Genomic DNA, 25,029 nt, shown 5'->3' with positions numbered 1-25,029 from the left:
GGCTGTTTGCTGAACTGTTTTTTAGTTAGTAAATGGAGTTTCAGACTTGCCCAAAGCCATTGGCCAGGTGAGCAGGCACTCTGCTCCTGTCTTTAGGGGCACTTTCCAATCTGCCCCAGGATGTGCTCACAGGAGTGGGTCTGTATGACCTCCAGTCTATGAGGAAGAACCATGACACTGTGGGGGCAAGAGACATCAGTGTTGCTCTCTGCAGTCGCTGGTCCCTGACCACACTCGCTGTGGGTGAATTCACAGCTCCCCCAAATCCTGAGCAGTTCAGATTCCCACCATTGTTCTGCTAAATGCAGGGGACAGGTAGTTTCAGGCTGTGTCAGTGTCCGTTGGAAAAGACAGCTACTGGGTGGAAGGAGCTTTCCCTAGGATGAGGATTTTTTGCTGTCTACCACCAGTATTAGAGCAGGCAGAAGAATTGTTTCTGAATGTCATGGTCCTTCATGGGGGAGAGAACAATCTGAGCATTGGCAGCTGTGGAGCACAGCTACATGGGGGCCCATGCCGGTGTCAAGGGCTGGGCCATTGAACTGACAGATGGCATGGCGAGACCGTCTGGTCAGGGTGCTGAGGAGTCATCCATATCCCTGCACACAGCTAGCTCCCAGTGATAAAACTGGTGTCTCAGGGACAAGGCTGCAGTTAAATCAGCCAAAATAAGCTGCTGACAGGTTTAACCCATGGTTGTGCAAAGACTGCATCTTCCATCTTCATTGCATGCTGGTTGTCAAGACGTCAGACTCTTGGAGGAGGAGATGAGAAGCAACCGGTAATGCATATGTCTTGGGGAGCACCTGGATTGCCATGCCAGGAGCCCTGTAACAGATGAAGGAGTGACAACATACCATTTTTCAGAGGCTCAGTCACTTGGGGATTCAATCTGTCCATGAGAGCAAAGCGACCCCTGGTTGGCTGGGGCTGATTTATTTCCAGGCTCCTCATGGTTCTCCAGGGATTGTGGCAAACCCTGGGGATTGGAGAGCACTTGTGAGTCAAAACTGCTAATGAGAAAACATCTGCTTTATGCTGGGCTGATATCACTGGGTAGTGCTGTCATGGTGGGAAGGATGGGTATTGGATACTTGTCAGGCTAGGCTCCCTGCAGTGTGTAACCGTACCACAGCCCAGAGGAATTTCATTTTTGGAATGATACCCAAGCTGATGCCAACCTCGGTGGGGGTCATGAGAGGCCAAAAGGGTGTCAGAAATGGTGCTGGACTCAATAGCAGCTGGGTTTGGCCAGCACATCCATCAGGGAGAAGTGCCCCAGACAACAGCAAGCAGCACAGGACCTTCAGTATCTTTTCTCATTTGAAACAAAGCAGGGATTGCTCTGGGAAAAAGCAAAGCAGGGAAAGGATGAGCCCTTCCCAGCAGCTTTCTTATAGCAGGGATATTAATCTGTGGTCTGTTCTCTACCTACCTGGTATTGCAGGGACCTTCCTCCCTTCTGTCCAGGAGCATAAGTGCCTATAAAGCCCCTGTAATTTCATGCTGTCTGCCTGCACAAGGGCGCTCATCTTCTTCTGCAGCAGCCTCCAGCACTTGGCGTGTCTCCCTGCCCAACTGTGCAGAGCCTTGTTCGGTAGGAGCCGAGCTAATTGAGTGGAGACCGTACTTCATGGAGTCTATCAGAAACAATTTAATTCTGGGTTGTGGAAATTGGCAGCCGCCACAGCTCCTATCCCAGCTCTTGGGTCTCATAATAAGGCCGGGACTGATGCTGCTTTTTTTAACCTGCTCTGTTTACTTGCCCGGATCAGTGCGTTGCTGCTCAGCAGGAGCTGGCTGTGCCGCTGGGCTGGAGAGCAGAGGATACAGCTGCTCAAACTGTGGATCCCAGGACGGCCCTGTAATCAGAGCTGGCTACTCCTGTTTTTTTAAATCACTTACTCTTATTTTTAAATGGGTTCATTCAATCGCCACTGTGCCGTGACCCTGCCGCAACCCCCCTGACCTGCACAGCCTCCCCTCCCCGCCTGGGCTCAGCCCCCGTTGTTTTCCCAGCCTTGCAGGCTGGTGTTTCACAGATGTAAAAATAAAAGCCGTAACATACGGGATAACGGAAGCGGTGCAGCCAGGAGAGGCTCCTGCTGAAGAGGCTGCTGGGCAGCATTTTGCCAACACGGCCCCAGGTGTTGGTTTAGATGGGCAGTCCAGCCACTCGGCTTCCCAGCTTGTCGGTGTGGGATGGAGCAGCAGGAATCACAGCGGGGCTGTCTCCTCCTCCTTGGTGCATGAAGGAACTACTCATCCCAGCCCCCAGTGCTCTCCAAGCAGGCGCAATGGGAGTACGGAGCCTGCAGCTGGACACAGAACCAAAGAGCCTGGCGCAGGAGCTGCTCTACAAGATCCCTTGTTGGGAGAGTATCCGCAATGGGCACAGGACAGACTGGGCTCTCCCCTGGAAAATGGGGGGTGGAGAATGAGCACCAGGGCCTGAGCAGAAGAAGGAGAATGCTTAAACCCATGTGTGACGTGAAAATTAACACAGTCCTTGGGGCCAGGCAGGGTCAGCTGGCAGGCAGCAGGTCCCTGCAGTGGCTTTGCCCACTTTGCTCTCTGCTCAGTTCCTGGAGCACCCGTCTTGTCCCTGCACAGCCCAGCAGGTGAAGGACCATCAGCTGCTGGAGCTGTCTCACAGACATGGACCCCTCCAGCCTCTTGCAGGGTTCTGCCACCATCCTTGCTCACACCCTTCCCTCATTTGTCACCCCTTTCAGATGGCTCTCTACTTCTGCACCGGTGTCCTGGAGGACGAGACCCTCTTTCACCACTACGCCCTGAACGTGCCCTTCTACACTCACTTCACCTCGCCCATCCGCCGCTACGCAGACATCATTGTACATCGTCTCCTCTCCACCTCACTTGGTGGGTGCCACTAGCTGCCTGCGGTGCAGCTCTGGGTGCTGCAAGGGGAAGGGGTGGTTGTGCCCAGCACAGGAAGCACAAGGCCATGCCTTGGCTGACATGGGTGATGGGTGCTTGGAGTCTGCATCTCATGGGGCAGCTCCCTCACATGTGGGTGCTCTCAAATAACAGGGACACGGAGATGAGCTTAGCATCTGGGTCCAGGGTGCCATGTCATGACTCTAGAGCAGGAGGCAGCATGGGCACATCATTGTCACTTGTTGCCTTCCCAGGTGCCAGCCCCCCTATCAAGATGGAAAAAGAGGCAATCCAGAGACAGGCAGATCACAGCAACGACCGGAAGATGGCTTCCAAGAGGGTGCAGGAGCTGAGTGCTGACCTCTTCTTCAGCATCTTCGTTAGGGTAAGAGCCAAGATACCCCAAGTCATCTCTGGATTTCCTCATGAAGGCTCAGCCTAGATGTCACTAGGCAGAGGGCTGTGGGGCTGCCTCGCTGGCCTTGGGGAAGGCAAACAGTCTGGTGACAGCCCTGTCTTTTGGCAGGAGTGTGGTCCTCTGGAGTCAGAGGCCATGGTGATGGGTGTTCTGAACGAGGCCTTTGATGTCCTGGTGCTGAAGTTTGGAGTCCAAAAGCGCATCTACTGCAATGTAAGTACTCACCAGTGTGAGTTAGTGCCAATGCTGCCTCACCAGAGGGCTGCAGCAGCCTGGCATCATTGGAGGCAGTGGCTGTCCTCGTGCCCTTCTGTGCCAGCAGAGCTGCACCCGAGCTGGGCTAGCTGGAGGGGAGGGAGCCTTCATGGGTTCTCCTTTCCATCCCTCTGCCCTGAGTAGGCATGAGCAGCTAGGGGGGTCTGGAGCAGCTCAGTTTCTGAGGACCAGCTTCTCCCTGGTATGTGCTGGGAGTGATCTAGTGTAGGTAAAAAGGGAATAAAAACAGATTCAGAGGAACAGAGATCAACATGGAGCTGAAGTGAGAGAAGGGAGTGAGGCTGGTTTTCATTTCATTTAATCAGGTGGTGTATCTGGGGCTGTGTCAGCACCACTGTAGGCCAGCACCTGTGGTTGGTGACAGCATCTTCTCTTAATAACCTGGTTATATGGCTTGCAATTGCATCTTTAAACAGGACATATAGCATGATATATGTTGTGTATCACAGCAATCCCTGATTTACGTGCTGGACTGAGGCTCATGGGCTGCTGCATGCTGGTTGTTAAAGAGCTGCAGAGGCAGTGTGCTGGGCAAAAGCAGCATTGTCCCCACCCGCAGATGGAGGGGCAGAGCTGAGCAGGGGGATGTTGTCAGGGCCACAGACTGTTCCCAAGACTCTTCCCTCGCTTCAGGCGCTGCCTTTGATGGGCTTCCACTTCCGGAAGGAGGGGAGGAAACCAGAGCTGACACTGTTGTGGGAGCCAGAGGAGCCAGAACAGGAATCTGTGCCCCAGGTAAGACCACTGTGCAGGGGATGAGCTCACAAGAACATGGGGGCTGGCATGGAGGCTGTATGCAACACGAGAATCCTGTCTGTGATGTCTGCAGGGACAGCTCCAGGAGGCAGGATAGCCTCCCAGGCTGTCAGGTCCTGCTGTCCCTCTGTGTCCCTTCCCCAGCGAGCCTGACCTCCACTTCAACCTCTGCCATCCAAATCCTCCATCCCATCACTGCCCCCTCATCTGACCCCTTCGTGGCCCTTAGACTCTGCCCTGCCTGCTGTGTGCCCTGTCTCCCAATTCAGGTTCCTCCAGGAACTGAATTAACATGCTGTTTTCTTCCTTCTTCCAGATCATCAATTAAGATGTTAAATAAGATCAGGCCTAAAGCAGCACCTTCCTCCCATCCTGGTGTTCCTTGCCTCCTCACTGGCACAATCCTTCCTTTGTGTTTATATCCCTGTGACAGGGTTGAGACCCGAATAGGAAGAATTTTTTTAAGTCAGAATTCCTGAGATGCAGTGTCAAATGGTTTAACAGCATCTAGAAATCTCTCTCTTGTGTCCCTGTTATCTATTAACTTGGTAACTCAATCAAAGGGAGCAATCACATTTGTCTGGCTTGATTAAGTGGTGCTTCTTTGCCAACTTCTGTCTGGCATCACTATAAAATCACAGCTGTGCTGACTGCTGTGATCCCTGCCTACTGCCTGTGTGGGGATGGGAGTGCTGGATTCCAGCCTGTCCCTGCTCCACTCCAGGAGCTCTACACATGAACCCCATTTCCAAGCAAGCCCAGCACAACCCATCCCTCTTCACCTAGGGCTGGGTAAAAAGGAGTCCCAATACAGGGTCAGGCTGACCCTCCCAGCTATGTGATGCGTGTCCTGGGAGTCCTTTCCTTCCCAGACGTCCATTCGGAGCCAGCAGAACTCCCCAGCTGCTGCAGGCATTTCTGCAGGACTCCCTCCCTTTGAAGCTCAGCTTTCCTTTCTCAGCTGGGCTCAGAGAAGGCCCCAGGATGCAGCCCGAAGTAGCCTTGGTTCCTCCTTTCCTCCAAGAGCGGGTATCACTTACTCCCTAGCAGGGGCCCATATGAAAAATGATGCCCCAGCATGAGCAGGGCCCATTCTGGTTAAGCAAACACTCAGCAGTAGAGGCAACTCCTCCGTGAACCCTCCACACCTTCTAAGAAAATACTGGAGCCCTCCCCTGGGAGCAGGTTCTGCACTGTCCTCTGAGCAAATAGATTCCCAAGTTGGTAAATCCCCAACCGTGGGATCCCCTGGAGCTGGGCTGAACCATGGGAGATGTCACCTGGACACCCCAAAGCATTGAGCACTCCCTGCTCCCTGCCTGACCCTGACACTGACACTTGGCCTCTACTTCCTCTCTTGGCTCATCATGGCCAGGCAGTGGGAGCATCGGGGAAGGCTGTGGGAAGCTGTGCAGGGGTCTGGGCTGGCTGGACCTGCCACAGAGGGGAGGTGTTGGCTTCATCTCTCCACAAGCTCCAGGAGATGGTCAGGACTTCAGTGTGCATTACTTAGGGCTTGACTATGAAGTGGATCTAAGACTCAGGGGATTTGGTGTGAAATCATGCTGTTCCCCAGCAGTTCATGGAAGGGACAAGGCAGGGTTGCAAGGGAGAGCCCTGATAATGCCCGTTTAACTCCCTCAGATGTGGGGGGCTGCCCCATGGCCTCCACCTCCTACACTGCTGCCAGCTGAGCCAAGCAGGGTGCTAGGTAGCCAGCAGCTATCTGGGCAGCCATCTGCAAAAGGATTTCCCTGTAGTTTGCTCCTCGCTGGCCACTGTGATAGGTTTAAGTCTCAATGAGATTCGCTGCTCTGAATGATTAATCTGCACTGGATGAGGTGGGAAGGGTTTGACAAGGTTACAGCTCTGGCTCTGTGCCCACTTCTCCTTTGGGTTAGCCCCTAGCAGATGGCCCCATTCAGCCCTGCTCCAGTGCAGGGCTTGAGGACAGGCTCCAGTAAGTGAAGTCCACAAATGCCTGGCCACGGCCCCAGGGCAGGCCGTTCCCAGTGTCCCTGCCAGCCATTAACTGTTCATTGTGGATAGACATGATCAATACTTTATGCTTCTTAATCTGCACAGTCAGGGAGCGGGGAGGTGGCAGCAGGCAGCAGCGCATTCCTGAACAGGAGGGATTGATTTTCTGAGATCTTTATTCTCTTGTGTCTCTCTCTCTCTCCATCGTGCTCCCTTCCCTTCTCACTGTGGGAGCACTGGAGAGTTGTTCCTTTGTCGGATGCTCAGTGTGATGTGGGAAACCCTTCTCACCACAGGTTACTGTTGGTGCTTGGGCAAGGTCACAGAATAACAATCGTTAGGGTTGGAAGGGACCTCTGGAGATCGTCTAGTCCAACCCCCCACCAAGGCAGGGCCACCAAGAGCAGGTTGCACAGGAATGCGCATGAAGTTGCTTCATTAAGGGATGATGGGCGTTCTCCAGCTGGAGAAGAGAGACAGGGGCAGGCTTTAGGTGAGATTGGAATGCAAACCCAAGGGCACAATCATCCATGCTTCTCTGGAGAACGAGAGTGGGGCCTGATCACATTGGAATAATTGAGGATGTTTCTGGAGGCCCATTTAGGTGGGTTTGGGTTCCCCGACTGGCTTTGCAGCCTGGTGGTGTTGCCCTTGAAGATGCTGTGTCCAACCCCAGGAGCACCCTGGACCTCAGCAGAGCTATCTGAAACTGTCCTGCCCCGGTCCCCAGTTCCTGATGGGTGCTGCAGCTGAGTCAGCAAAAGCCAGCACAGCTCTAAACAAATCCTGGTGTGATGCCAAAACCATCTCTTCTCTCCCTTTTTCTGTCCTTTGCTAAAGGTGATCACCATTTTCACGCTGGTGGAGGTGGTGCTGAGGTCAGATGGTGTCCCTCTCAAGTACAGCGCCCTGCTCAAGAGACGGAGCTCGGAGAAGTGAGCACCCTGGACTGTGTGTGCTTCCCACTGCCAGCGCTTCCTCACCTCCTAGGCCCCGCACTGGCACCCGCTGGGACATAGGGGATCCACGAGGAGAACCCCCACTGAGGGGTTCTCAGTTTAAAAAACGATGCCATTTTATTTCTGGTTCGTATTTTAACTGGCCGGGAGCAGGGCTCAGGGCTTGAGCCTGCCACAGGCGAGGGCGTTTCTGCTCTCGGGTGTTTTAGCTTGATGCTTGATTTTGGTTTTTAAGGCAGTGGTTTTCATTCCCAGCTATCATGGGTGCCCGTGGTGAGGGCCAGGTGGGGATGTGTGTCCCCAGGAGAGGAGAGGGGCTGGCTCCATCTCCAACCAGGTGGGATGCAGTGGGAAGCAGCCATGGGGCCATGCAGGAGGGTTTCTCACAGGGTTGTGTATCGTGAAATAAAAGCTGGGTCAGCAGCTGCATGGGGAGCTTGTGCAGGTTTTATTTTGTCTCTTCCATGTTGCCCCAGCCATGAATCCCAGCAGTAACATCTCCCGGGCAGCCTCATGCCTTCCCCTGCCTGCCGATTCCCTGAATGAAATTCAAGTGGCCTTGACACCTCACCCATCCCTGGATGTGCTTGGCTGGAGAGCACGGGGGATCAGTTTGATGTGTGCTTCAGGCTCCTGGTCTGGCAGCTAATCCCTCAGTCTGAGTTTTCGCCATGAGTCATTGGGTGTCTGCTTGAGCTCCTCACACCCTGGCCTCCAGTCTAACCTCCCTCAGGGCCCTGCAGCCCGTGTTCTTGCTTCTTGCTGCTCAAGAGAGCATCCAGCCCCTCATGGACCAACCAGCTCCTCTGAAATCTCCAGGCATCACTGCCTGTTCCCCATCCCCATGTCCCTCGCCAACACTGTGCAAGATGTCTCCAGAGGCATGGGCCCTGATGCTCCACTTCATCACTTCATCACCCCTGCAGGGCTGGGCAGCCACAAGCAGCGGCTGGTAGAGGGATGATGTCTGAAGTGAAGGAGTGGATCCATCATGCCAGGCAGGGAGGGGGGCCTGCTTTACCTCATCAGTGGTGACAGATGTGGCCCTGGCACAGTCACATCTGCCCTTTACAGGAGCCAGGAGCTGGCCAAACCCGGGCTGCCTGGCTCAGTTTGGGGATTGGACCCTGGGATGGGTCAGGGCTGGGTACAACACGTTCTCTAGGAGCTGGCAAACAGCATCAAGGTCACCTGCAGTCCCCAGGGCTTGTGCTGCTGGTGGCATCCTTCCAGATGGCCTGGTGCAACCGCACATGAATGTTACCTTCCGAGGTGGGAGCTGGGGAAAGCAGCCTGTTCCTCCTGCTCCTCACTGGGTGCTGGTGACATGTGGCTATTCCCTGCCTGCAGCAGGTTACCTCGCTGTGCAGATGAGCTGGCATAGGCTACCCCATTGTGCCCCGTGTGTTGGGCACTGGTCCCAGAGCCTGACAGGCAGTGTGGGACTGTGTCCCCTGGGAGACAGGACCCGAGGACACTGACACCAAAGGCAAGATATCGCCCTCCTTGGAAACAAGGCCAGTCCAGCCTGGCCCAGCTCAGCCTGTCTGCAAAAACAGCACTTTGCCCTGCACCCTCCCTGCCGCTCCCTGGGGTCCCGCAGGCAGCCGCCCCATGGGAGCTGGGGGCCACTGGGTGCTCTGGTCCCCAGGGAAGGGCTGGAGGTCCTCCCTCGCTGGTGGGGGGCAGGGATGGCCCCAGGGGGGCTGGGGGCATTGGGAGGGCCCTGGGCAGGGCTGAGAGATAGTCTCAATGTTATCACCTCATCGTCTCACCTGTGGAGGGGCCCGCCTGTGGGACAGGAAAGGGCCATAAAGGGCTGTGTCCCCCGCCCTGGATGCAGGCAGCATTCCAGGAGAGAGCTGGGGTGGGCAGCATGGGGTGTCCGCTCTTCCCTGGAACCTGCCTTCTTCTCTGCCTCCTCGTCTGGCCCGCTGCTGCAACTTCAGGTAACAGGGGACATGGGGAAAAGGGGTAGGAGACCTTGGGGGGTGGGCGCCGGGGCTGGCGTCACTTCCCTGAGGATTCACCTCCCTGTGGGGATACAAGCAACTGCAAACCCTCCTAGGCATCTCAGGGTGGTGTGAGACCCCAGCCTTTGAATGGGCTTGTCTCAGTCCCCACCAAAGCAGGCCCTGTCCCTGTTCCCCCAGCCCCGCTGCCCTCTTGCCCTTGACAGGCTTGGGATCAAGTGTCTCAATAGCCGCAACTGGCTGCAGTTGCTCAGGCGTTGCACACTCATGCAGGGAGCTGATGCCCCAGTCAGACCTTCTCCTGAAAGGCCCAGGGAACTTTCCTACCAAATTCTGCCTCAGTTTCCCCCTCTGCAGATGGGCTCTGGGCAATGCTGAGCTTTCCAAAGACCAGGCTGATCCCCAAAGGGCTCCTGGACCCTCTGAGGCCTCCATGGAGGGAGATCAGAGCAACTGAATTTACCTTGGGTAGAGATGCACACCCTGGTGCCAGGGAGGGGATGCCCCTGGTGACCCTCAGGCTGCCGAGTGCCTCTGCACATCCCCAGCTCTGCTCTTGCCTCCAGATGCCGAGAAGACCCCAGGCTACTGGAATGAAGGGGCCAGGAGGAGGCTGAAGTCGGCACTGGCATTGCAGCCAGTGGCACAGCGGGCCAGAAACATTATCCTCTTCATGGGTGATGGTGAGTCCCCCGGGTTGCAGCCAGGCAGGGGACATGGCTGGTGAGAAGGCAGGGCTGGTGCAGGTTCTCTCCTCCCCAGCTGGTACGGGGCAATGCCAGAGGAGGCCAGGACTGTCCCAGGCCCCAGCCGCTTACCATCCCACACTGTGGTTCCTGCAGGCATGGGGCTGTCCACCATGTCGGCGGCTCGGATCTACAAGGGGCAGCTGGCTGGTGGCTCAGGCGAGGAGAGTATCTTGGCCATGGAGGCCTTTCCCCACCTGGCCCTGGCCAAGGTGAGTGGGGCAGCACGGGGGGCGGCCCTGGTGCCCCCTGTACAAAGCCCCACTGTCCCCTGCTTGCTTCCAGACCTACACCATCGACCGGCAGGTGCCCGATAGCGCTGGCACAGGCACAGCCTACCTCTGTGGGGTGAAGGCCAATGCCAAGACGCTGGGGCTGAGTGGGGCAGCTGTCTACGGCAAATGCCGCAGTACCTTTGGCAACGAGGTGGACTCAGTCCTGCACCGGGCCAGGCTGGAAGGTAGGAGCAGCAGGCAACCCAACAAGGAGAGCCTGACATGGCATGGCCATCCCAGGGCTGGACAGGCTCTTTTGTAAATGCTTGCCCACGCTGCAGGCAAGTCGGTGGGCATCGTGACGACCACGCGAGTGCAGCACGCATCCCCAGGGGCAGCTTATGCCCACTCGGCCAGCCGGAGCTGGTACGCCGATGCCAACATGCCCAAGGAGGCATTGCGGGATGGCTGCAAGGACATCGCCTACCAGCTGGTGCACAACACGGACATCAATGTGAGTTGGGGAGCGAGCATGGGAGGGAGGGGACATGGGGAACATTGAGAGGGTCTGCTGAGCTCCCCAGCAGGTGATCCTGGGTGGCGGGCGGATGTACATGACCCCCAAGTGGACTGCAGACCCCGAGTACCCAGAGGACCCGGCTCAGAATGGCACCAGGAGGGATGGCCTCGACTTGATTGCCAAGTGGCTGAATGCCAAGCAGGTACCACAGCCGTGTGGATGGGACATGGTGCCAGGCATGCTGCATGTGCTGTTGGCACCGGCTCTGTTCCCACTGGCAGGGTGCCCGCTACGTCTGGGACAAGAAGGGCATGGATGCAGTCGAGGATGACTCCACAAGCCACCTGATGGGTAAGAGCATCACTGCCTGCACCACCAGCAGTCTCTCCTCCTGCTTGCTCTGGGGTTGCTGGCAGGAGCACAAAGCAGCCCCGTCACGGATGTCCCCACACCCTACTTCCCCAGGCCTCTTCGAGCCCAAGGACATGAAGTATGAGCTAAACCGCAACACCTCCACAGACCCCTCCATTGTGGAGATGACAGAGAAGGCCATTCGCATCCTGCGCAGGAACCCCAAAGGCTTTTTCCTCTTTGTGGAAGTTGAGTAGCCTCAGCTGGGCAGTGTGGCTGAGGCTGGGGTGGGATGCGGGTCTTTGGAGCACAGGGTGTCCCAGGGGACCAGGAAGAGGGTGATAGCCATGTTCCCTGTGCAGGTGGCAGGATTGACCACGGCCACCACAGTGGCCGGGCCAAGCAGGCACTGATGGAAGCCGTCATGCTGGACCGGGCAGTGGCTCGCGCAGGCGAGCTTACCTCCCCCTCCGACACCTTGACTGTGGTGACAGCTGATCACTCCCATGTCTTCACCTTTGGGGGCAACACGCTGCGTGGCACCTCCATTTTTGGTGGGTCTCAGGGAGAGGTGGTTAGCATCCCTGCTCCCATCTCCCTCTTTACTCCCACCGAAGGCTGAGCCAGCTGAGATGGGTAGCTGGGGAGAGGTACCTGGCTGGGACAGGAGGTGACAGTGTCTTTCCCTGTGCCAGGGCTGGCCCCCAAGAAAGCCAAGGACAAGCAAGCCTACACCAGCATCCTCTATGGCAACGGTCCTGGCTACAGCATTCGCAATGGGGGCCGCCCGTCCCCTAGCCTCCGCGCTGCAGGTAGGAATCTGCTGCGAACGGGACGGGACGGGATGGGATGGGATGGGGGCACAAGGTGGCTGATGGCAGCATCCCATAGGCATGGCCACTGGAGCTGCATGGAGTCCCTGTGTACTGTGTCATTCAGGAGTCACTTGGGCATGAATTGCCCCAGTGCTGGGGTAATTGAAGCTGTTGCCTATCCCTGAGATGGGTAGGAGAGCCTGCTGCCCCCAGCCCCATTTCTCCTACAGAGGACAAGGACTACAGGCAGCAGGCAGCTGTGCCCCTGGAGGTGGAGACCCACAGCGGGGAGGACGTGGTGGTGCTGGCCAAGGGCCCCATGGCCCACCTCTTCCACGGGGTGCAGGAGCAGCACTATATCGCCCATGCCATGGCCTATGCCGCCTGCCTCGAGCCCTACGCCACTGAGCCTGGATGTGGCGCAGCCCGCAGGGCCTCCCGTGGCACCCAGTGTGCACCACAGCCCCTGCTCGCCCTCCTGGCCCTCTGTGTGGCTGCCCACGTGGTGGGGGGCTCAGAGTGAGACCCCCCCAGCCAAGCTCCACTTCAGCTGCCTGCCCCCTCCCCTCGCCACACCATCAAGGGTCTTGGCAGCCGAGTCGCCACCATGGCCAGGATCAAGGAATGCAATAAAACACAGTTGTTTGACTCCATTTGCAGTGCAAGGATTTGCAGCAGTGGTCACCTCCTCAGGCATTGCCCCATACCTCTGTTTCCCCAGGTGGTGATGGCTCCTAGTTGTTTCCCTGGGACCAGCACTGAAAAGCGCTGGGGTAAAGGGGGTGATGAAACAAGGGTGAGAGGAGGCCATGTTCCCCCCCCCCCAGTTTTATCAGGCTGGGGCACAGTATGCAAGTGTTGGTACCTTTCTGCAAGGGTTGAACAAGGAGCAGGGTTTTAGTCCACATCCATGGATTTATTGCACAAGTGCTGGGCTTGGTACAGGAGTGACCCCAGGTGCTTCCAATACCCTTGTTGCCCCAGGTCCAATGCTCAGTGCTGCCTGTGACACCCTGTGCCAGGGCATCCACGTGCCTGGCACCACAGCACTGTAGGCTGGGCAGGCAGTGATGCCTGCCAGGCACTGCCCATCCTCTTGCCCCCTGCATCTGTTTGTGCCCCGAGTCCGTCCATACCCCAGCAGCACCACAGAGGCGCCAGCAGCCCAGCCCATGGCCTTTGTGCTGGATGCCTGGCACTGGGCTATCGGGGACATGCTGAACACCTCCACACACCCTGCAAGGGCTGATACCAGTCCAAAGTCCCTCCCCAGATCTGCTAGAAATGCAGACACTGCCAGCGGTGCTGGGCTACCGGATCTCACCATGCAGCTCCCGGCGCTCCTCATCCTCTGCCTGGGCCTTCGGGCAGAGCTCAGCACTGCTGTCATCCCAGGTGGGGACAAGGATGGGGATGTGCACCTGGCTGGCTGTAGCAGGGCACCCAGCAGGGCACCAGCCTGGCTGATCACAAGGAGGGTTTGGGGAGAGGAGCAGGCGCTTCCTAGCCCTGCAATGGTTAATGGATTTACCCCTGCTTTTCTGGGGTTCTTGGACCAGCTTTTCCCTGTGGGATCAGGTTTCTGCATGTTTCTGGGCTGGAAGGGTCTGGGGAAAGTGGCTGTAGCATCCCCTCCTTGCCATGGATTTGGCCCCATCCCACCTGCCAGATAACTCCCCATTGTATCCATTTTTACTACCCTCCTCCTTCCCTGCCCGAGGATCTCTGGGGCAGGCAGTGGGTGCAAGCTCACATGGTCTACCCCCACCCCAAACAGTACCCTGAGCTATTCAGTCCATGCTGGAGGAGGCCTCAGCATGTGGATGCCCAGGGAACAAGTCCCCAGTGGATGTGGGTACCCGAGGGATGCAGGAGCCACAGGGATGGAGGTGCTGGTGAGCAGGGGCTGACAGGTACTGCCCTGTCCCAGTGGAGGAGGAGGATCCAGCCTTCTGGAACAGGCAGGCAGCCGCAGCCATTGAGGCCTCCTTCAAGCTGCAGCCCAGGGTAACCGAAGCCAAAAACCTCATCATTTTCCTTGGAGATGGTGAGTCCCACTGGCACACCCAGCAGAGAGGCTGGCATGAGCAGTGCCCCATGGAGCAGAATGCAGGGAGGGCACCTGCTCCAGAGGGTGACTGGGACCCTCTCTTCTCACCAAGGATTCGGGGTCCCCTCCATCACGGCCACCCGCATTCTAAACGGGCAGCAGCAGGGGAAGCTGGGCCCTGAGACCCCCCTCGCCCTGGATTCTTTCCCCTATGTGGCTCTCTCCAAGGTAAACTCCCACCACACGGGGCACGGGGCCGGGGTGATGTCAGTGGGGCTGCTGACACAGATGCACATATGGGGTGCACAGGGTCCCTGCCCATCCTGCACTTGTCCTTAGGTAAGCAAAGGAGTGTGGTGTGGGGTGCTGGGAGGGGGACAGCCCGCTGGGTGCTTCTGCCAACTGTCCCCTGCTCTGAGCCTGGCATGTGTCCTTGGCAGACGTACAGTGTGGACCGGATTGTCTCTGACAGCGCATCGACTTCCACAGCCTACCTCTGCGGGGTTAAGGGCAACTACCACACAGCAGGAGTGAGTGCAGCTGCCCGCCTCTCGCAGTGCAACACCACGGCAGGCAATGAGGTTGTCTCAGTGCTGGAGCGAGCCCGCAAAGCTGGTAACAGGGGGTGCAGAGCTGGGAGGGACCCCACTGGGGATGAGGGCTGTGACACCAGGGGCTGCTGTGCCATGAGCATCCCGGGGCTTGGTGGTGGGGGATACCATGTCAACCTTCCTGGGGCCTCATGTGTGTGGGGGCCGCAGGGAAGGCGGTGGGCATCGTGACGACATCACGGGTGCAGCATGCATCGCCCTCGGGGGCCTATGCCCATGTGGTGGACCGCAACTGGTATGCAGATGTCAGCATACCCGAGGAGGCCCGTCTCCAAGGCTGCAAGGACATCGCCTGGCAGATGGTCCACAATGTTGACATCAACGTGAGTGCCTGTGCATGGGAGGGAAGGAGCAAGGGTAGATCCCCCCCGGCACTCCCACTGACACTACATCCATTTCATCCCCTCCAGGTTATCATGGGGGGTGGTAGGATATACATGACCCCTGCAGGGACGCCGGACCCCGAATATCCTGCCTATGAAACAGAGAATGGGATACGGGGGGACGGGAAAAACCTTATCAACATGTGGCTGGAGGCACGGCCGGTGGGTAAAGCAGCAGGGACAGTCCTCTGCCCATCATCCTCAGGCATGGGGTCCATCACCTGCTAACCCTCTGTGGGATTTGTCCACAGGGTGCCCGCTATGTCTGGAACAGGACAGAGATGCTGGCTGCAGCTGCTGACCCCAGCGTGACTTACTTGATGGGTAACAAATATCCTATATGCCAGGATCTGACAGCTACCAGGATGCATGCAGGCATTGAGACCGTTCCCAATGTGTCCCCTCCCAGGTCTCTTTGAACCCATGGACATGAAGTATGACCTGGTGCGTAACACCACCTTGGACCCATCGCTCACTGAAATGACAGAGGCTGCCATCACCATCCTGAGCAGAAATCCCAAAGGCTTCTACCTCTTTGTGGAAGGTAAGTGCTTACCTGGGGTGGGCAAGAGGAGGGGGGTCCCACATCCCTGGATAGGGTTAGGAGTTTGGGGTGCTGCCGTTAGTCCCCAGTCCACCTTGGATGCCCTTCTGCAGGTGGCAGGATTGACCACGGCCACCACGAAGGTGCAGCCCAGAAGGCGCTGACGGATGGGATTGCATTTGACCGGGCCATCGACCGGGCGGGTGCCCTGACAGATGAGGCGGACACCCTCACCGTGGTCACCGCTGACCACTCACACGTCTTCAGCTTTGGTGGCTACGCCTTGCGTGGCACCTCCATCTTCGGTAGAGTTCTGCCCAGCCACCAAAAGTGGGGCACAGTCCTATGGCAGGCGCTGCCAGCTCTGGGACACCCTGGCTACAGCTGGAGGGATGATATGGGCATTTCTTGGCAGACTACCCACTATTGCCCTCTCCCCAGGTCTGGCTCCAAGAAAAGCTGCTGACAATAAGAGCTACACAGCCATCCTCTATGGGAACGGGCCAGGCTACCTGGGTGCTGTTCGGCCCAACGTGAATGAATCCACAGCCAGTGAGGGCACAGGGATCATGGTCGGGTGGTGGGATAGGGCTGTGGGCCACTGCTATCCCCCTCACTCCCTCCTTTCCCCTCCCCAGATGAATTCGACTACGTGCAGCAGGCGGCTGTGCCCCTCAAGTCGGAGTCCCATGGTGGTGAGGATGTGGCCATCCTGGCCAAGGGTCCCATGGCCCACCTCTTCCACGGGGTGCAGGAGCAGACCTATGTGGCCCATGCCATGGCTTACGCCGCCTGCCTCGAACCCTATGTTGACTGCCAGCAGCGGAACTCTGCCACTGGAGCCCATACCACCTTCCTGACCCTGCTCCTCCCCACCGTCCTCCTGCCCCTCTTCCACTGACCCCACAGCCCTGCTTTCCCCCCTCCCTACTGCTGCGGCATCCACAGGTGGATGGTAACTTCTTGGAGTATCCCTGATCTGGACATGGCAGTCATGAGGCACCATATCCAGGAATGGGGGGCCCCTACACCACCTGCACAGGTGCTGAGTGTTTAATAAATATGGAATGTGATGCTACTGAGACAGCTGTGTTAGCGCTGTGTGGGTCCCCATGCTGTGCAGGCAGGGCTGGGGGTGCTGCCCACTGCTGCCCGTGCCCTCACCGCGGCCTCTTGCACCCGCCTGGCATATCCAGTGCTTTATTGACCAGAAACAGCAGCAACAAATACAGCAGGCATCCATGTCCCCACGCTCCGGGGCAGGCTGGCATCACCCGGCCACAAGCTCTGCCCACCCGCTGGCAGGGCTGATGCGGGAACAGGAAGGAGCTGGCATGGGGGGTGCCTGAGAGGGCACCAAGCAGGGGGAGGCTTTTGGTGTGGGGTAGCCCCACAATGTGTCTGGTTCGTTCTCCCTGCTTCGACTGGTGCTGGGCTGGATGTGGCAGGGCTGGGTGAAGGATTTGGTATGGGAGGACAGAAGAGGGGGTACACAGGAGTCTGGGCATTCCCTCCTTCCTCTGTGGGGACTCAGGACCCCCATAGTATGCAGGGCACAGGGGTAGGAAGGGGATGGGCAGGGGGCAGCTGCATCCACACAAGAGCTCATGCTCGCCCCAAATGTCTCCACGCTGCCCCCACCCCTCTGGCAGGTGCCTATCTTTGGGGGCAGAGGATGACCCTCCATGTCACCCAGGGGTGCCCTCTTTGCCTGGAGAGTAGGAGGAGGAGGTGTGGCACTGCAGCAGGGATGGGGATGGGGGATGCCAGCCTTCGAGGGGGGATTGGCCTCACCACACTGAGCACTTGTGCGCCGGGTTCATGGGTGAGTTTTTGGGGCAGTGGAAAACACGTCCAAACTCCTCAAACTGAGAGACACTGCCCAGGACCCTGCCAGGAGAGGAGGTAACACAAAGCTGGGCACACCATGCCCCCCACACACACACACTGCCATGGGCCCCGGTTGGGCACCTGCTCAGCCCAGCAGCACCCATCCCCTTGCCCAGGTATGCCCACCCAAAGCCTGCTGGTGCCAGCACTCCAAGGGGTGCCCACTCTACTTTGCTTGGCACCACCAGCTATGGGGAAGGTTGGCATCCACCATTATCCCCCCTCCATTCTGGGGCCAACCAGTACCTGTAATGCTCTGGGGCATGTTTGTCTGTCAGCACCTGGAGGTAGATGGACTGGGATCGCCGCTTGATGCACCAGTTCTGCAGGGGAGAAAGGTTCCCACTGGTGAGCCAGATGGGGCATCCTGGGTTCCGTCACCCACCAGGGAATAGATGCTGCTGGGGTATTAGGGCAGCAATGCCCTGGTTGTAGCTGTTAATGTAGGGTCTCCTGGGAGCCTGTGTGTGTGGTATAGATGCGTTGCAAGAGCATGGAGGCATGATTGTTACTGTAGGGCCTCCTGGGATTGTGAGCTGCCTGGCTGTAGGGTCTCCTAGAAGCTTGGAGTCATAGGCATTTGTTACTGTGGGGTCTCTGGAGGTGATGAGTAGGCCATGTATTCATTATGTAGGGTCTGCAGGAACAATGGGGCAATGCAGGGTGATCTTTGCAGGGCTGAGCTCTATACCCTGAGCCCAGGACCTGCTGATGGAGCTGAGCCCAACTCCTGACCATGGGCACCAGGCCCCTCAGGGCTCTCGCCCTGTCCCTTTGGGCCACTGGCCAAACACAGGGTGACACCCTCAGTTCCACCAGTACATGCCACATGTGGGAAGGGCAGGGGCTCACCTGGGCAAAGGCAATGAAGAAGAGCTGGTCGTGTGTGTATTTCAGGTGGTGCAGGGGGTGCTCTGGGCCATGCTCCCGCACCCACTTCTGGTAGGCCTGGAGAACAGAGGGTGGCCCTCAACACTGCCTGGGCATCCCCCCAGGCCTGCCCTGAATTGCCTCTATGCAAACCTCCCAGCAATCAGCAAGCCAGATCTTGCCCACTCCCTGCTGCAGGGGTGATGCCATCAGCAGCCACCCCACGGCCCTGCCGGGGCCATGACACCCCTCGAGGGGACACTTACGTAGTAGGCGAGTTTAAGCCCCCCCATGTCAGCAATGTTCTCCCCCAGTGTGTGTTTGCCATTCACCTGCCAAGAGAGATGATGGGGTAAGCAGAGGTACCCCCCTCTCCAGGCATCCCCCCCATCCCCACCCTGCGACCGAGACTGTGCCTCAGTTGCTCCCACCCGGTGTCCAGAGGAATTTCCCAGCTGACTTGTGATGAGTTGCTGGGTCTCAGGGCAGAGCCTTGCTCTCTTGCAGGCACCCAGCCCCAGCGATGGAGCAGCAGGGGCCCGCCATGGGGCAGGGTGTGCCAGGGCATTGCCCGGTGGGCAAGGGAGGCCTCACCCTCTGATTGTAGACAGTGAAGTTGTCGTAGAGGTTTACAATGCACTGTGCCTTCTTCAGGAACTTGCTGTACGACTGCTCTGTCCACCAGTGCACCAGGTTCCCGTGCCGGTCATACTGTCCCCCTGCCGAGGCAACCACCACCACTGGTAACCGCAAGGGACCCGGGTGTCCTGCCTACCCACGCCCCGCATGGCATGAGGTGTGGGGGTGCTCACCCCAGTCATCGTAGCCATGGGTCAGCTCGTGCCCGATGATGGTGCCGATCCCACCATAGTTCAGTGACCTATCAGGCAGGCACCAGAGGTGAGAGGGTGAAGTGCTGGCAGGGATGGCAGTGACCCCATCCCCTGCCCTGGTACCCCCAGCCATGCTCCAGCCCCATACTCACTGCGGGAACTCAGGGTCGTAGAGGGTGGGCTGCAGGATGCCAGCGGGGAACACTGGGGACACAGGAGAGCATTGCAGTTACGGTACCTTGCCCTGTACCCACCCACAGCATCACCCAGCGCCAGGGGCTCCTGCACCATACCCACCACCACCCCAGGCCCTCCCCAAATTCAGCAGCCTGGGGAGCTGAACCCCAAGGGGCTGGGCAATGTCTCACCCATCTGGTTCTTGTTGGGCAGGTAATACGCGTTCAACGCCTGGGGAGGCAGCAGCCACCTGCAAGGAGAGAGAGTGATGCCAGGCTGCAGGGGCTCCGGCTGGGCATGGAAATGCCACCCCCTTGAGCAGCTCAGACACGGGGGGTATTCCTGGCTTGCCATGTGCCCTCCTGCCTATACCCTGTGGGGTACAACTGGGCATAGGGACCAGCCACACTGTGCCCTCATGCTTTCCAGGGCAAGGGAATACTCACGCGGACTTGTCCACCTCCTGCCGGATCCTCTTCACTGAGAGCCTGATGCCGAAGGCAATGCTGTTGAGGATGTTCTTGAAGTAGGTCTTCTCATCCACGTCAAACTGGGGGACACAGCCATGTCAGGAGGAATGCCAGCCCCAAGGGTATGGGAGTAGGGCTGGGGTATCCTTCCACCCCCATGAGCTTTGGGGACAGAGGATGTAGGGTTGTGGCCGTGAGTTGGATGTGGCTGCATGAGTATGTCCCATGCTCTGTGCCCCCATGGTCAGCTGCATCTCCGTCAACTCCATGGGGCTCCTGGACCATACTGGTGTCCCTTGCTGAGGACAGAGCTGAGCTCTGGGGAGTGTGGTGTGGAGAAGGAGACATCATCCCAGACCCCAGGGACAGTATGGCACTGCCCAAGTGCCTGTGGCCATGCAAGTGGTGGGCAAAATCAGCTACCAGGAGATGGCTTGTTTGGGGTCTCTACAGACTCTGAGGCAGATGTGGAGAAAATCTCCCCGCTCCACATGCCCATGACCGCTCATCGCCCTAGTCCACCCCTTGCCTCATACTCCTTGTCGATGGCCTCTGGTTTCAATAGGAAATCGGGGTACCCGATCATCACCATCATGTACCGGAGCTGTGGGCAAAGTGAGTGAGGGGTAGTAAAGGCCCCCATGCCATGTGCCCCTGGGCCATGGTGGGGGCAAAGGCACAGGGCCATGCTGGGGGCTGCTACCTTGGCTCTGGCTGCTCGCCGTGTTTCCTCATCCATCCAGTCCAGCTCATCCATGCGCTGATCCAGGATGTATTTAATGTCCTCCACCAGCTGCTGTACCTACAGCGGGTCACCACAGGCACTGGCACATTGTCCTCACTACCCATCACCCCACCAGACAGCCCTCAGTGGGTAGGGCTTAGCAAGGTGACAGGAGGGATGTGGTGGCTTTGCACCCACAGGCAGTATCTCCTACCTTGGCTTTGCTGGCGGAGGAGAAGTGCTCCTCGACGAAAAGGGCGCCCAGGGCCATGCCGAAGTGCTTGTTAGCCTGGCTCAGGCAGACCTTGCCTGGCTCAAGCTGCTTCTCATTGCCCTCCATCTCCTTGGAGAGCTCATGGATGGCATCGCGGAAGGGGGTGGAGAGGTGCTCACTCAGCACCACCACGATGCGCCACAGCATGTAGTTGTGAAGAATCCTGGTGATGGGGGGCAAGATCAGGACCCTCACACCGGTCATGTCCCAGGCGCACAGAGAGGGTGGGGAGCATGCACCAGGGTCCAGGCAGGCCATGGAGGTGGCCATGGCCTCTGGGGGCAACAGGAACAGGCTGGCACCATGTCCCTCCCTGCTGTGTGATGGGTCTGGTGACCTCTAGCATGGCAGGGCTCAGCGGGTGGCTGGGCATGACCAGAGTACTCAAGACAGTGACTCTGCCCAGGAGTTTTCTAGGGTCCCCACTGCCAAGCCTGGCCTCCCCAAGACGGGGGGGGATGACAATGGCACCAGCCACAGCTACCCTGTGCCCACCTCAATTTCCAACCCTCTGCCAGGATGGGGAAGGTGTCAGGGCACAGGGGGTGCCAGCCCCCCTCACCTGGTGGGCGTCACGCGGATGAGGTCAGACACCTTGTGCATATAGTCGGTGGCCAGCAGCACCACCTCCTCCTCCTCTGAGAAGTTGTCATTGAAGATGCGGTCCAGCAAGCGCTTCCACTTGAGCTGCCAGGGCACTGTCACGGAGGCACAAGGACACACCCCCACCCCCAGGTTTTCCAGCCTCCCCTTCCCACCCAGAAAAGTGCAGGGTGGATTCATCATCCTCAAGTGGATTTATTGGACAGGGGAAGCAACAAGGGCATGGAGCAGGGGGACATCTGTGGGGCACAGGGCAGATGGGGATATGGGGTTGGCAGGCTGGGCACCAAAGGTACTCACCGTGGGGGTGATACGCTGCAGCTCACCCAGGGTCACTTTGTGGTACATGCTGCTGACATCCCTCCTCACATCGTCATACTCAGACACTGTGATCTGCATGGGGTGGGCATGGCTGTCACCATCCCACTGCCTGCCTTGTGAGTGGCACAGGGATGGGGCACAGCTCTGGGACAAGCAGGGCTACTGACCCACAGTCCTTCTGACTCCTTGCCCTGGGAACCTTCTGCTGACAGTGGGGTTGGTCATAGGGTCCCCAAGGAGTTTGGGTACCTGAGGACTGAGCACAGGGCTCCCCCAGGACCTAGACTGGGGTCCCAAGAGCTGGGCATGGATGCCTCAAGGGCCTGGAGTGGGTTCACAAGGACTGGACATGAGGACCCCCAAGGGCTGGAACTTGGGGTTCTTAAGATGTTGGGGCTGGGGTCTCTGAGGCCCTGTCACAGGGTCCTCAAGAGGATGCGATCCCCAGGGGTCAGGCATGAAGGTCCCCATGGGCTGGAAATGAGGGTTTCAAAGGGATTGGGATAGGGTCCCTTAGGACCACGTATGGAAATCCCCAATGATCTGTGACTGGGTGCCCAAGGTTGGGCAGGGGCACACCAAAGCCCAGGATGGGCACCCCCCTCACATTGGCAAGGTGCTGCTCCAGCTGCAGGATCTCCTGAGCCTTCTGCTCCACGTGCTCAGCCCCCAGGAGGGTGAGCAACCGCTCCATGAACACCCGGTATGCAGCCAGGATCTGTGCCGAGGGAAGGGATACTGAGTGCCACCCTGCACTGCCCTGAGGGCGCCCCAGCTCCTGGCACTGCTGGCAGTGGGGTGCCCTTTGTTTGCCACCCAATGCTGGGTGCTGGTACCTCTCCTGGTGTCCCTAGGGCATTGGCATGGCACCCTCACCTTCTCACTCTCCTCATCCTGCCCCAGGTAGAGGGTCCGTTCAGGCAGAGTTAGCCCATCCTGGTCGATCTGGGAGGGGAGAGATGGGGGGCAGAGGGTGAGCTGGGGTGGGCTGTGCTGATCAAGGCACCCCTCACCTTCCCCCATATTGCAGAGTGCCCCTGGTGCCCCAGGACCCCTGGTGGCCCAGGAGTCAGCCTTGGGCATGGACAGGTCCTGTACCCCAGTTTCCCTCCTGCCAGAGGGTGATGGAGCTGCAGCAGGCAGCATGCAATGGGCTGGGAGTGCTGAGCAGAAGGCAGGGCCCTGTTTCAGGGTGTCCCCCCCACTTTCAACACCCAGACTCACACACACTGCTGGCCTGCAGGCACAGGCACAGCCTCTAACACATACACACACCTGAACATGCTCGTACATGTGTACACACACATGTATCTGTAACTCCACCCTCGTAACAGACACCTGTGCATGCTCACCCTGCTACGCATGCATCATCTAGTTTAACACACACACACACACACACCCCCCAATGCACACACACAGACACACACGCACCCTTCCCTTTTCTCTCTGGCTCACCCCCTGTGTCCCATCCCACCAGCTGTAGCGCTGCCCTGCACGTTCACAGACACCTCCAGCCTTTCTCCCCTTTCTTTTCCCCCTCCCCATCACAAATCCTCCCCTCTTGGCCTCTCACAAAGGCACTGCCGCACAAGCAGTCCTCCGGCACACATGAAACACCCTCTCCCAGGCTCCTCACACATCCCATCGCACACCCGCTCCCAATCCCGCCCTCACACAATCCCCCAGCTAAGCCCCGACCCCGTGCCCCGGCTCGCACCCACCTCCCCCGGCACACCCCGGCACACCCCGCGCACACCCGCACCTTTTCTCTGGGGCACTCGCTCCCCCTAGTGTACACACGTGCGGCCCGGCAGCGCGGCCCCGCTCGCACAGCCCTGCAGGGAGCAGGGAGCCCACCGCCTCACAGGGACCGCAGCCCTCCGCTGCTCCCGCCATCCCAAACACCTCGTCCCCACCGTGCCCGCCCTCCGCCATGTTCCCACCATGTCCCTGCTGTGCCCACCCCCATATTCCCTCCATGCCCACCACTGTGCCATTGCTGTGCCCCCACTATGGTCCTCCATGCCCGTCGCCATGCCCGCCACCACACACCCACAAAAGCAGCTTGTGGCTTGCCCAGCCAGACAAAGCCCTGGTCGCACCGCAGGTTGAGGGACAGGGGCTGGCAGGAGCAGGGAAGGCTGACAAAGACATGAAAAAATGCCCTGGCACCCTGTTCCAGTGCTGTGGGGCTGGCAAGCATCCGATCGTTGCTTAGGGTTTGGCCCCTGAGTACCAGTTGGTGGTAGCCAAAACGCCAAGGTGAGGGGCTTGGCTACCAGCCATGGTGCCCTCTGGGCTGTTCCCAGCACCCAACCAGGCAACACTGTCTCACTCTGTACATCCCCCTGCCCTTTTCCTCAGCCCTGGTCCTGGAGGTGCCACTCTCACCCCGGGGCAGCCTGACACAGGGATTCCGCAGTAGGGAGATGGGGGGGTCTCCAGGGACAGGGGCTGTCGCCGGCCCGGCTACCTGCTGCGGGCAAGCCCACACAGTGGGCACCTGCCTAGTGCCGTTGCAACAAGGACAGTGGCACCAGAGTGGTGTCACAGGAGCAGGGGGGTGGCTGGGGCGGGGACGGCCCGAGGGGCAGGGTGCCCTCACCCGGATGACATAGCGGGAGGTGTTCCTCTCATCCAGGCTGACAGTAAGGGAGAAGAGCACCGCAGCACTGTAGACTCCCTGCGTCTTGTAGAGCAGCTCATTGATGTCTCCACGGCCCGGAGGGGCATCCCAGCCACCACACTCCCCGATGACCTCCAGCATGGGCCGCGGACCCAGCCGGTCAATCTCAGCTCGGTCCAGGCATGAGCGGAAAAACTCCTTGACCTTCCTCTCGGCCGAGGCAGGGGCTCGGCGCCTCACAGGGCTGCTCAGCAGCGCCTGCAGCTTGGCTTCATTTTGCTCTGCAATGGCCCCGATGGTGCCGTACACCAGCTTGTCCTCCGGGATGCCGTGTCGCCGGAGCCAGCCACCACAGGCAAAGGAATAAAAGTCCTGGCAGGGGTCGATGGTGGCATCCATGTTGGCGCTGAGGAATCGGGATGCCCGTAGGAAGGCCTTCTTCTCCTGGCACCCCTCCAGGCAGTAGCTGTCCCCTTCAGCTGCCAGGTACTTGAGAACTAACATGCACGTTAAGATGACACAGAGCCCAGCGGCGAACACCAGCCCCGAGAGCAGGCAGACCTCCCGGCGGCTCCAGCGCGGCAGCCCCCCACGACGTTTCTTGGCCCCGGTGCCCAGCTGTAGGGTGAAGCCATTGGGCAGGGTGCCACTCTGGTACTTGCTCACATACTTCACCTCCTGAAACTCATCATAGTGGGCTGTCAGCGAGTAGGTCTTCTCCATGGCTGGGGATGCAGCTTCCC

At 58.7% G+C, this 25,029-nt stretch overlaps 4 protein-coding genes across 8 annotated transcripts in view; 3 read left to right on the top strand and 1 right to left on the bottom strand.

The window, feature by feature from the left end:
• Positions 1-7,719, top strand: part of DIS3L2 (DIS3 like 3'-5' exoribonuclease 2) — a 199,849-nt gene extending 192,130 nt beyond the window's left edge. For all 3 annotated transcript variants that reach the window (XM_062625978.1, XM_062625976.1, XM_062625975.1), the window contains 5 exons: positions 2,736-2,883; positions 3,156-3,286; positions 3,428-3,532; positions 4,229-4,330; positions 7,172-7,719. In XM_062625978.1, coding sequence (XP_062481962.1) covers positions 2,736-2,883; positions 3,156-3,286; positions 3,428-3,532; positions 4,229-4,330; positions 7,172-7,270 — 585 coding nt within the window. In that variant the 3' untranslated portion in view covers positions 7,271-7,719. The remainder of the gene's footprint in view (positions 1-2,735; positions 2,884-3,155; positions 3,287-3,427; positions 3,533-4,228; positions 4,331-7,171) is intronic.
• A 1,818-nt stretch (positions 7,720-9,537) lies between these two features.
• Positions 9,538-12,563, top strand: LOC134167373 (intestinal-type alkaline phosphatase 1-like). The gene is made up of 10 exons (XM_062625985.1): positions 9,538-9,946; positions 10,106-10,221; positions 10,295-10,469; positions 10,566-10,738; positions 10,812-10,946; positions 11,026-11,095; positions 11,210-11,344; positions 11,458-11,649; positions 11,791-11,907; positions 12,141-12,563. The coding sequence occupies exons 1-10, from the start codon at positions 9,937-9,939 to the stop codon at positions 12,431-12,433; spliced, it is 1,416 nt and encodes a 471-aa protein (XP_062481969.1). The 5' UTR covers positions 9,538-9,936; the 3' UTR covers positions 12,434-12,563.
• A 103-nt stretch (positions 12,564-12,666) lies between these two features.
• ALPI (alkaline phosphatase, intestinal) lies at positions 12,667-16,718 on the top strand. Of its 2 annotated transcripts, XM_062625984.1 has the most exons (11): positions 12,667-13,305; positions 13,841-13,957; positions 14,073-14,188; positions 14,401-14,575; positions 14,722-14,894; positions 14,982-15,116; positions 15,206-15,278; positions 15,364-15,498; positions 15,612-15,803; positions 15,940-16,050; positions 16,137-16,718. In XM_062625984.1, exons 1-11 carry the CDS (start codon positions 12,981-12,983, stop codon positions 16,397-16,399), a joined length of 1,815 nt encoding a protein of 604 aa, XP_062481968.1. In that variant the 5' UTR covers positions 12,667-12,980; the 3' UTR covers positions 16,400-16,718. The 2 variants fall into 2 exon arrangements, with proteins under 2 accessions (XP_062481968.1, XP_062481967.1); XM_062625983.1 differs by having other exon boundaries at positions 15,940-16,718.
• Positions 16,719-17,237: 519 nt separating this feature from the next.
• ECEL1 (endothelin converting enzyme like 1) lies at positions 17,238-25,009 on the bottom strand. 2 transcript variants are annotated; one of them, XM_062625981.1, is made up of 17 exons: positions 24,266-25,009; positions 22,537-22,605; positions 22,268-22,378; positions 21,640-21,732; positions 21,299-21,423; positions 20,677-20,899; positions 20,442-20,540; positions 20,268-20,342; positions 19,715-19,818; positions 19,460-19,518; positions 19,244-19,295; positions 19,071-19,138; positions 18,853-18,977; positions 18,525-18,590; positions 18,241-18,336; positions 17,635-17,711; positions 17,238-17,388 (listed from the first exon to the last, which is right to left on the bottom strand). In XM_062625981.1, the coding sequence occupies exons 1-17, from the start codon at positions 25,007-25,009 to the stop codon at positions 17,289-17,291; spliced, it is 2,286 nt and encodes a 761-aa protein (XP_062481965.1). In that variant the 3' UTR covers positions 17,238-17,288. The 2 variants fall into 2 exon arrangements, with proteins under 2 accessions (XP_062481965.1, XP_062481966.1); XM_062625982.1 differs by lacking the exon at positions 18,525-18,590.
• Between the last annotated feature and the right edge of the window lie 20 nt (positions 25,010-25,029).

This window comes from Pezoporus occidentalis, unplaced genomic scaffold (assembly GCF_034315485.1).
Source record: "Pezoporus occidentalis ecotype Australia unplaced genomic scaffold, CSIRO_AGI_Poc_V1 ctg285, whole genome shotgun sequence".
Lineage (NCBI taxonomy): Eukaryota > Metazoa > Chordata > Aves > Psittaciformes > Psittacidae > Pezoporus > Pezoporus occidentalis.
This window is presented reverse-complemented; position numbering and strand designations above follow the sequence as displayed.